Here is a 10,206-nt window from a genome sequence, read left to right as displayed (position 1 = left end):
GGAAAATATCTGGTCAAGGATAATATAAAATGAAATATTAAAATATTTCAAAGGGCATTACAGTTCCTGATTTGGAATTGACAGATGATAATCACCGTGAGGTGGTGAATTTATTTGTGGAGACGCAGTACTCAATAGATATTCCATTTGATTAACTTTTTGCATTGGGGATTGTTTATGCAGAATTTTCCCTTGGGGACACAATGAGCAAAGTTTTATGCTCTTTTCTGTTAATGTCAAATCTGATGCTTGTTCTGAGTGATCTTTCATTGTTCCCTGGGGCCTTTAGGCCTCTGCAGTATTTTAGGGTTGTTCTACTTCTTAATTCCCTTGTACAGATAGAGACACAATTTTAATTTCTGTTTTTCTTTGCAGAGCAAAGATATCTTCCAGAAATAATTTTGTTTGTTTTTTTATAGGATGTCACTCCTTTTGGATGGGTGTAGAAATTACAAAGCTTCATAATTTCGAGGATTTGCCATTTACTTGAGTATTCATTTTGATAAGATGTTCACATGACATAAAAACAAAAAGTTGTTTTGTTTTGCTGCAATACATTTAATTTTTGTATAGTAACCAATGTTTTGTGAGCTTAAATCCTTTAAATAGATTCAAGAATTAGTTTGTCAATGTTGAGATAAAATATTTGTAGTAATATATGAAATTAAATGTATTTAAATTCAGGCAATGTTTTACAAGGCAGTGCACAAAGTTCTAGATTACTCTAATACTTAATAAAACTATTAAAGTATCATCAATTTTGTTTTTCTGTTTTATGTAATGTTCATTTAATAGAAGCTATAATGGGCTTGATACTCCTTTTTAATATCAGACCTTGTGGGGTAAAGTGGGGTGATACTGGCTGCTTTCTGAATCTCTGCTAAAACAAACTGCATTTAAATTGTACTCCAAGAAACTAGTCACTATGCTTTCAGGTTTCTTCATCACAGCATCTGGGTGGGCTTGATCAATGGTTGTCAAATTTTTTTTTCAGGTGATCCACTTTAACTATGTGACCTAATACAAATAAATAGTTAACTATAACTCTAATTATAGGTGCCGTGAAGCTACTTTAGCTAAATCCTATAAGGCACTGTCATAAGTAAATTATATTTCATGTATATTTCACTGTTACAGATCCCTAGTCTGGGTGAATTAAGAGTGACTAGAATGGAGGTAGGATGTGCAGTTCTCCATTCTATGTACCCATGTTCTCCCACACTTCCCGACAGCTCCTGCACTTCCCACAACTCCTGGAGCCTCTATCTCCTGTGCTCCCTATGCAATCCTTGAGTCCCACATTATTAACCTTTGTCTGATTCATTTTGGCAACCCATTTTGTAATGTTCCAAGGGTCATAACCCCCAGTTTGAAAACCACAAGATATGCACAGTTAGCCCCTCTGCCTCATTAGCTCCAATAATTGCCCAAAATCATTAGTGAATCTATGGGAGTAATTTTAATCCCCAAAATTGGTGGGTTGGGATCAGATAAATTGTTATTTTTTTTAAATCCAATTGCTGCATTTAATAGAAGTGTACTACAGAATGGGCAGGTACTCTGAGAAGTCAGGTTAACAATTTAGGAACAGCTTCTTCCCCTCTACCATCAGATTTCTGAATTGTCCATGAACACTACCTCGTTACTCCTTTTCTTTTGCCCTATTTATTTATTTTGTGATTTATAGTAATTTTTATGTCTTTGCACTGTACTGCTGCCGCAAAACAACAAATTTTATGTTATATAAGTCAGTGATAATAGTTCTGATTCTGATTTAAATATAATAAATATTAACTTGCCTTCTGGGAGTATCATAATTAACCTGCTTTACTGTTTTAATCTGGCTGGGAGAAAAGTTATGTGTCCTTACAGCAGTCGTGGGCTGGGAGGAGCAGGGGTATTTCCTCTAGCCCAGCAAACTATCTTGTTCCACACTGTCGGAACATCAGTGTTATCCCTGTCTCTAGGAACAGGTACGTATTCAACCACTCAAGGTCTGGACCTCTCACATTCTGCCTAATGCGGCATCAGGTTCCTCATGAGCAGACTTCCATAACCTCCCCTGGAGGCTTTTACACTGGACAGAACCTTTCAATTGGGTGAATTCCCATGAAGCAAATTTTGGAAACAGTAGATATTGCATTTATGATATGGAGGCAGAACTAAAACTAACCTTCCACTCAGCCATTACAGAATCAGTGCCTGACAATACATCTGTCTTATTTTCTGGTTTGAGTGTTGTAAATGCACTGGATATCCATTGAAGAAGGCAGTTTTGTTTTGCTTCAGTGGAAGGCTGGTTCTACTTTGTCTTGATGCTTGGAAGTAGCTGTTGTTTGTGTAGGTAACAGCGGATGTCTAAATGCCCCAATTTTAAATTTTCTGAAGAGGAAAAGGTTGGATCAGATTAATATGCCACACCATTTACTCTTGCATGCATGTGAACTCCAGAAAACTGATTTGACATTTAATCATGCAATAGTCCATCATAATAGTTGCCACTTTGAGAGGTGGTTATCGGTGTAGCTGGCTGTGATCAGAGCAGTAATGTCTTTGGATGCTAAGAAGTTATCTATAGATGGAGTGACACAATAGATATAGTATAACAAGAAATGTCATAGAATGAACATGCCAAATTTTTATTTTGGGTGACTGGATAGGATTGAGGAAGCCCTGTATTGCAGTCCAATGTGAATCTCCAGAGTTATTGTCATGCACTGCATACCTTGTAATATGGCAATTAGATGCTTTGCTCTCCCCTACATCCTGCAGCTTTAAAAAATGGAGGATATAGAGGAGGATGAAGCACCTAATTCTTTGAAGCCTGGAGATGGTGAGGAGGGAGGTGTGTCACGCAGCAAGAAGAGCAGGGAGGAAGAAACTTTTAGCCAGTGTAAGAAAGTTACTTTTAAAGATTCTGGCCACAAGGTGGCTCTGCATTAAAATGTTTAAATATGATTACCTCATTGGACCACCTACTGGACCTGATTCAATTTCTGAACTTTTCTTCCTCTTTGGCCCACACTTTGTTTTCTGATTCTGGTCAGTATTACAGTTGCTTATTCTGCATACCTAAATTTATGAAACTCCCAGCTTTTGTGAATTATAGCATCAAATTTGCAGCCATGAGCTGTTCTGTGGCAAAGAAAAAGTGTATCATGGTTGCAGCCAAAATTGAAATGTTACTGATTTTTTTATGCATTAACAAGTCATTTTATAGCTTATTTGAAGAAAGGTGAATTACTTTATTGAGGGAAAAATATTTTTCCTTAGTCATATTCATTTGGCAGACAAGATGGCTGTATTTTGTGATCAGCTGGCAGGATTACTTTTAATTAAAATGTTAAGTGTTACACATTTCTTTATTCCTTGGAGTAATATTATTGAGACATATCTTGATTAACAAGTTCCTCAGTTTTGCCAGAAGGGATTAGTCTTAAACAAAACAAAGTGCTTGATTTGAAAGAGAGCACTTGAACTGTTCAACCTATTATATAGCTTCTAGTTTTGGCTGTTGTTTTATCTACTGTGTAGTTACAGATCCAACAAATAACTTCAAATGTAGAATATAATATATTAAAATATAACCTGGATCTCTTGTTTGAATCATAAAGTTCTAAATGACTGATAGCTAGTAAATTATTTTGATGACAGCAAGAGAAGTAAGAAAAAACAATAACCTATGGTATTCAAATTCTACAGATGCTGGAATCTGGAGCAATGCACAGAAAGTGCTGGAGGAACTCAGCAGATTGGGCAGCATCCATGGAGGGAAATAAGCAGTCGACATTTCGGGCCAAGACAATTCATCAGGACTGGAAAGGAAGAGGACAGAAGCCAGAATAAGAAAGGCGGGGTGGGGGAGGGGGAGGAGTACACGCAGTGGATAGGTGGGTGGGTTCAGGTGATGGGCGAGTCCAGATGAGAGGGGGAAGATAGTGGGAGGGGGAGAAGATGTAATAAGCTGAGAGGTAATAAATAGTGTCCAGAACAATATCAAGCACTTTGCTAGTAGCCCAAAATTAACATTATCTCACAAAACTCCCACATGATTTCCAATTGGCTCAATTTTACAAAGCAAGCACAGTTTTAACAAACCAAGTCGCTCAATCATAAATAAGAGTACTGCACCTTGTATCAGAACCTTTCTGAGGTAAGGCTATTGATCTGAAATTTAACTCTTAACAGCTGGTTCAGCTTGCAGGTCATATTTAATGAGCTATCAAAGGATCTCTGTTGGTAGACCAGCTCTGTCATGCAATGGATTGATAATTGGAAAGCTCTATGTTGCTCAGGGCCTCACCAATTTGATTGGAGCTGACTTTACTGACAACCTGCTTAAGGTAAAAGCTTGTTGAGCGGGTAGGTTTAGCTGCAGCAAGAGCTGTTCTGAGGAATTCCAGGCCATAATGTCTTCAACATTTTCCTTTTATGATGAATGGTCATTGACTTTAAATGTTAATTTTGTTTCTCTGTCCATGGATGCTACCTGCATTGCTGAGCGTTCAGAAAATAAACCAGCTAATCCTTCAGAGAATATTCTCCAAATGCCTTCCCCTTTAAGAGTTTGTCACAAAAGTCCCATCACATGACTTAGTCATTCTCTGGCCTATATAGCAGCTGATACCATCTGTTATCAGTTGCTTTCAACCAGCTGAGGCCAAAATGCAGCATTGCCAATTAAGCACAGACTGAAACATTTATTTTACTGAAATCTAATACTTTAGCATTCAAATAAGCTTTTTTGTCTCAAAATGCCTTTTTAAAAAATCTGCTATAGGGTAAAAGCTACATAGAGTTCACATGATTGAATTTATGCATTTTTAAACAATCACGATGCATCTCAGTTCAATTCTTGATCCAGAAGAACGGACTATACCTATTTACTTTGTGAAGAACTTAATGTGAAGAAGCTAAATTACTTTTTAAACTGTTCTGTTGAAAACTGTTCTGTTGAAAGCTGTTGCCAATTGTAAAATAAAAAAATAGGAGCAGGAGTAGCCTGTTCTGCTGTTCAATAAGATCATGATTGATCTGGTCTTTGACCGCAACTCCATTTTTTGTGCTTGATTCCAAAGCCCTTGATTCCCATATGTCCAAAAATCTATCTATAACACTGACTTGATTGCTCAATTACTTGAAGCACAAAAAATATTGATTGTGGCATTCTGTCCCATTCACTACCCAAAGTTTTCATGGGGAAAAAAATTAAATTCTTTGTTTTCAAATTGTATCATATCAATTGGATAGAAAACAGGAGAACCCTGTACATAAAACAGGGTTATGTAAATATAGGAAAGTACACATTTGTTCAATTAAATTTCTTCTACCTTATCACTACACCAGTGAAGTATACTATTAGACACACAGTAGCAGCTTTATTTGTAGAATATTGTAGTTACATTTGATTTATTTGATGACAATGTTTATGACAATTTATCATTTTAAATATGAATTTTCTTGGGCTTATTATAAATAGACTTGCATTATAGTAGGAAAAGATCTCCTTAACTGTGAATTACATTTCTCTTTAATTGCCATCTTACACATTCTGTAGTATTTGTTTCATCTTTTTGTTTTGGTTGTTAGAAATCCATAAAGATATTGTATCTATTACTAATTTTGGGTTACAAGCATATTGATTTTTACAAAAGGTTACAACTATTGATCACCTATTGTGTAACACAGCAAATTTCAATATTCTAGAATTATTGACGCTAGTACTATAGCTTCTTGTCCATATATAAACAATAACATTTTTCCACTTGTCATTTAAAATAGTGCATTGATATTCAAAAGCACACTACCCTTAAAACGCCAATGTACTTCAAAAGCCAGGGAGAAATTACACCTTAGTGCGAATGTTGCACTACATTCATGACTTTTAAAAATAAAGAGAATAGAGGAAAAAAAGAACAATATCTGAATGTCTTGGCATTTTTTTTTGTTTAGCTGTTGTTTCTGTTACAAAAATATTGTAAATTCAATAATTCTATAAATTCTTCCTCATGTTTGGGTAAATTAGGATCCCATATATAGATCAGCTGCCAGAGAGGTTCCTACAAATCTTGATGTGTGCTCTGCAGAGTTCCACCAGACTGGTCAAGGGTGTGGAAGAATCGTTTCAGCATGCCATTGCTCTGCTTTATTGCATTTCATGTGGCAGCATGACCTTCATTGATTGTATGCTGCATGCATGTGTGTGTGATGCTCATGAGAACCATAAGCCACATTGTCAGCAAATAGCCCTTGTGTCTTGTTGCGAGCCTTTGGTTTGTAGTGATGGCTCAAATGCACGTGGCATAATCAATTACCACAGAATGAAGGAATTATGTCAGCTGTCAGTATATTGGGCATTAACCTGAATGATTTGCTACCTTTAGCTGCTGACCAGCTGAAAGGTTTTTTTTTTGGGTGTCCCTCACATGCCCATGCCTAGTTAACCATAAGAAGATGGCAATGAACCACATTGTAAAACTGCTGTTATCCTTCTGGTAAATCGGTGCCCAAAATGCTGTTGGGTAAAGAGTTCCAGGATTTAGATCCAGCATTCGTGAAGAAACAGCATTATATTTCTAAGCCAGAATAGTCTGCAGCATGAAAGTAATGTGCAGGTGGTGGTGTCCCAACAAATTTGTTGCCCTCCTGAGTGGCAGAGGATGCAAGTATGGGTGGTGCTGTCGGGGTAGCCCGGGCAAGTAACTGTGGTGAATTTTGTAGTTATTACACATTGTAGCCAAGCTGCACCTGGAGGATTGGCAAGCTTTGAGACCGGTGCTTAGGTTCCAACTAGTCACAATCAATATCAATGATTTAGCTGTGGGGATCAAACGTAACATTTCCAAGTTTGACACAAAACTAAGTGGGAATATGAGTGGTGATGAGGATGCAAAGAAGCTTCAAGAGGATATAGACAAGCTCAGTGAATGGTCGTCAACAAAGTAGTCCGAATGCTATGTGAAAAAGTGATGTTTATCCATTGGAAACATCTAAAAGGTTGAGTTTTTTTTTAAATGGGAAGTATTGATGATCAAAGGGACCTGGGAATCCTTGTATACATCACTGAAAGCTAACATCTATGTGGAGCAGGCTTCTAGTAAAGCAAATAGCATATTTGCCTTTATTGCAAGAGGATTTGAAAATAAGAATCAACATGTCAATCAACTGGGCTGCTTATTCCCGAATGGTGTCGAGCCTCTTGAGTATCGTCATCCAGGTTAGTGGAGAAAGTTCTATTACACTCATGGCCTGTGCCTTGTAGATAGATGGCGGAGGAAAGCAGCTGAAGGCGGATAGGCAAAAAGTAAAAGTTGTTTAGATCATATTATCGACTGGGCTCCAGGTCTCTGGAATTCTCATCAAACCTTCAGTTTTGTAAACCACAATTTAGTTGCTGTTACACTTCATGAAAGAGATATCTTGTTCTGGTGAAATGTCAGTCTTCAAATGGGATTGGGTGGCGATGTACAGGTTGCTTATGAGAATTAAAATTTGTTTCGACTTATTTTGCTCTATTGTTTTCCCGTAAGCTTCTATTTCATTTAAACCCATTTATTTTTAAAATATCCCCACAACGGGATAAGGCGCTGCTAATCAGTTTGGGCAAGTTCCTTTTAAACATTTAAGGAAGTGAGAACTCTAACCAAACTGCAGTTTCTAAAATGTTGTTATTCTGTTGGAAAAAGCGGTAATACTTGGATGCATTTGGTAGCAGAGTTTTGCTGGGTAAATGCAGTAGGCGGCGTTGTTTGCCCAATGCAGAGAGGAGCATCAACGGTTCTGGGTTGGACGTCAGTGTCCCGCAGCGCACGGAGCTTTCACTTTCAGCACCAAACCTGTTCAGTCTGCGGCAGGAGCGCTCTCTGGTCAGAATCTACTGCAAAATCTTCCCCTTACCAAACGCCATCTTGTGACATTAGGTGCTTTTATTGTAAAGGTAAAAACCACCTACACTGTAAGTATGCATCAAAAGAGCATAACACTAAAACTACCATATATTTTACCGAACGTAATTCGGACGGTCCGGATTTCAACCGACGTCATTTAGCTCCAAAAAGGCAACAATTCGACTGGCAATTCTAACGTGCGAGTTGTTTGAATAATGTTAATTCGAACCATTACGAATGTAACGGCGTGCTAACCAATTGCGGAACAATTACATTTTTCTTTGTGATTTATCATCGTCGCGTTGAAAATTAGGCAGGTATAAATGATGCACCGTGGACGCCAGATTAGTGCAGGTGCTGTGCTGTGGTGGGCGAGCTGGAAGGGCAGAGAAAATGGCAGTGGGGGTACGGTCATCCACTTCATGCGGGATTTTATAAAATACTTTGGTAAAGGGCAGGTGTTCGTGTTTCGTCTCTCCTGTCTGAAATAACATTCTTCACAATTCTCCAAGTCGTAAGGAGTCTGTACGCATAATCTTCAAGGCGACGTATCGATAACAATGCAGTCATCGTTCGGAATGCAGATCCCCAGAAATGAAAATGCGAATGCTGCTTTCCATTATACTTAATAAATGTCACATAGGGACGGGAATGAGTTCAGTAATGCGGGCTTTTCTTTCGTTATTGGGATTGTATTTATGGTCACGTACACAATTCTGGTATGTTTATATGGGTGTAATGTTGCACGTTGCTTTGGCATTAAGGAAGAATTTTTTGTACGCTGGCTGAAATCAGCTTTGAGTCGAGGATCCATGTGTATTGTGATAACTGCGATGGTTAAACTATATTGTTTTATTTAACATATGGCGCTTTATTAATCGCTTTGGGATTTATTACAGTGTGAGTACGGAAGAAGGCAATTAGTATTCTAACCTCGTTCTTGCCAGATCCTGTCTGAAAAGAGGATGGCATTGTACTGAATTCACGGCGTGGATTAAAGGCATGCTGTGGAAAGGTTTTCTTTAGGATCCAACTGTGTTCTCTTTGCCCCGTGTCAAAACATTGTCCCCCTGTTTCTCTTGTTTTCCCAGGATTTGGAAAGCACGTGAAGCAGCCGCCCTCGTGAATAATGGTGAAGCTGGGGAGTAACTTGAACGAAAAGAATGCCAAGCAGTCTTGTAGCGATGATAATTTTCACACCGTCCCTTTGATCACACCCTTGGATGTGAATCATCTGCAGTTCCCTGCTCCAGACAAGGTACTGAGCTTCAGTCAACTCACCACAGAGCTGAACCAACAACAATACAAACGAATACCGCTTTTGAGCCAGATGTACTATATATTGAATAATACTAATTAATTTCAACACTATGTGGAAAGGACAATATATTTCCAGAGAGTCCATTTTGACTATGGCTGTGGTCGAGTTCGAGGGCTACTATCGGTCAATCAAAAGTTAAGTAAAGGCTAATGAAAATTGACCGAATCAGCGTATTAGGTGCTGACCCCAATGAATTAACAGTGGAAAGAACGGCTGCGGAGGGGAATCGGGTGGGGCAGGAGGCTGTGGGTTAAAGAATACATCACAATTGCGGTGTATTTCTGCTATCATTGTGTTTGTACATTTTAGGTATTTGTTGCGAGTAGCTTCGCAGGTTAAAGAACCGGCACGCCCTGATTTTCCTTTATTGTAGGTTGTGGTGAAAACGAGAACCGAATTCCAATCGGATCAAAAGAACAAAGGGAAACTGCGGGTCCCCAAAATAGCTGAGTTCACCATCAGCTTCAACGACGGAGTATCCGAAAGGCTCAAGGTAAAGGTTTGAACACTTGTTCATTTTATTATAATGGAAACATATTATTCATTATCTTCGGCCCAGTGGAGGATTAAGTACACAACGAATACATTAAAAATCGCAATAACAGGAAGATATATGCAGTGGAATAAATTGGGAACCTTTTATATTTTTTCCAGGATTAAGTATATTGGTGTATATATATTAATAAAATTGAATGTCTTGTAACACCAACTTTATTTTTCTAATTGTAAGAAATATTCACATTTTGTCATGAATCAAAGTGCATATGATATATAGAGAGTAATTTGAAGATATTACTTGTCAGAGAGAACCATTTATATTTTAAATGGACTGGAAAGGTTTCACATATCTTGGAGATATAACCAGTGAATTTAAATGAATAGAATATTTCATACACAATTGGTCTCTATGAAATATGTAATGAACATGGGAGAACATTCACTTTTTTTTTGTAGATTAAGAATTACAAAGTAGCACAAATTCTAGTCAAGTATAACGCA

General features: G+C 37.9%; 1 protein-coding gene across 2 annotated transcripts in view; it reads left to right on the top strand.

Moving 5' to 3' along the window:
• Window positions 1-7,809: 7,809 nt before the first annotated feature.
• Window positions 7,810-10,206, top strand: part of nsg2 (neuronal vesicle trafficking associated 2) — a 62,236-nt gene continuing 59,839 nt past the window's right edge. Inside the window, exons 1-3 of one of the 2 annotated variants that reach the window (XM_052014250.1) lie at window positions 7,810-7,954; window positions 8,978-9,144; window positions 9,581-9,700. In XM_052014250.1, coding sequence (XP_051870210.1) covers window positions 9,016-9,144; window positions 9,581-9,700 — 249 coding nt within the window. In that variant the 5' untranslated portion in view covers window positions 7,810-7,954; window positions 8,978-9,015. The remainder of the gene's footprint in view (window positions 7,955-8,977; window positions 9,145-9,580; window positions 9,701-10,206) is intronic. The other variant, XM_052014251.1, reaches the window with a different exon arrangement.

This window comes from Pristis pectinata, chromosome 4 (assembly GCF_009764475.1).
Source record: "Pristis pectinata isolate sPriPec2 chromosome 4, sPriPec2.1.pri, whole genome shotgun sequence".
Classification (NCBI taxonomy): domain Eukaryota; kingdom Metazoa; phylum Chordata; class Chondrichthyes; order Rhinopristiformes; family Pristidae; genus Pristis; species Pristis pectinata.
Note: the sequence above shows the minus strand (reverse complement) of the source record. Positions and strands in the feature narration are given on the sequence as shown.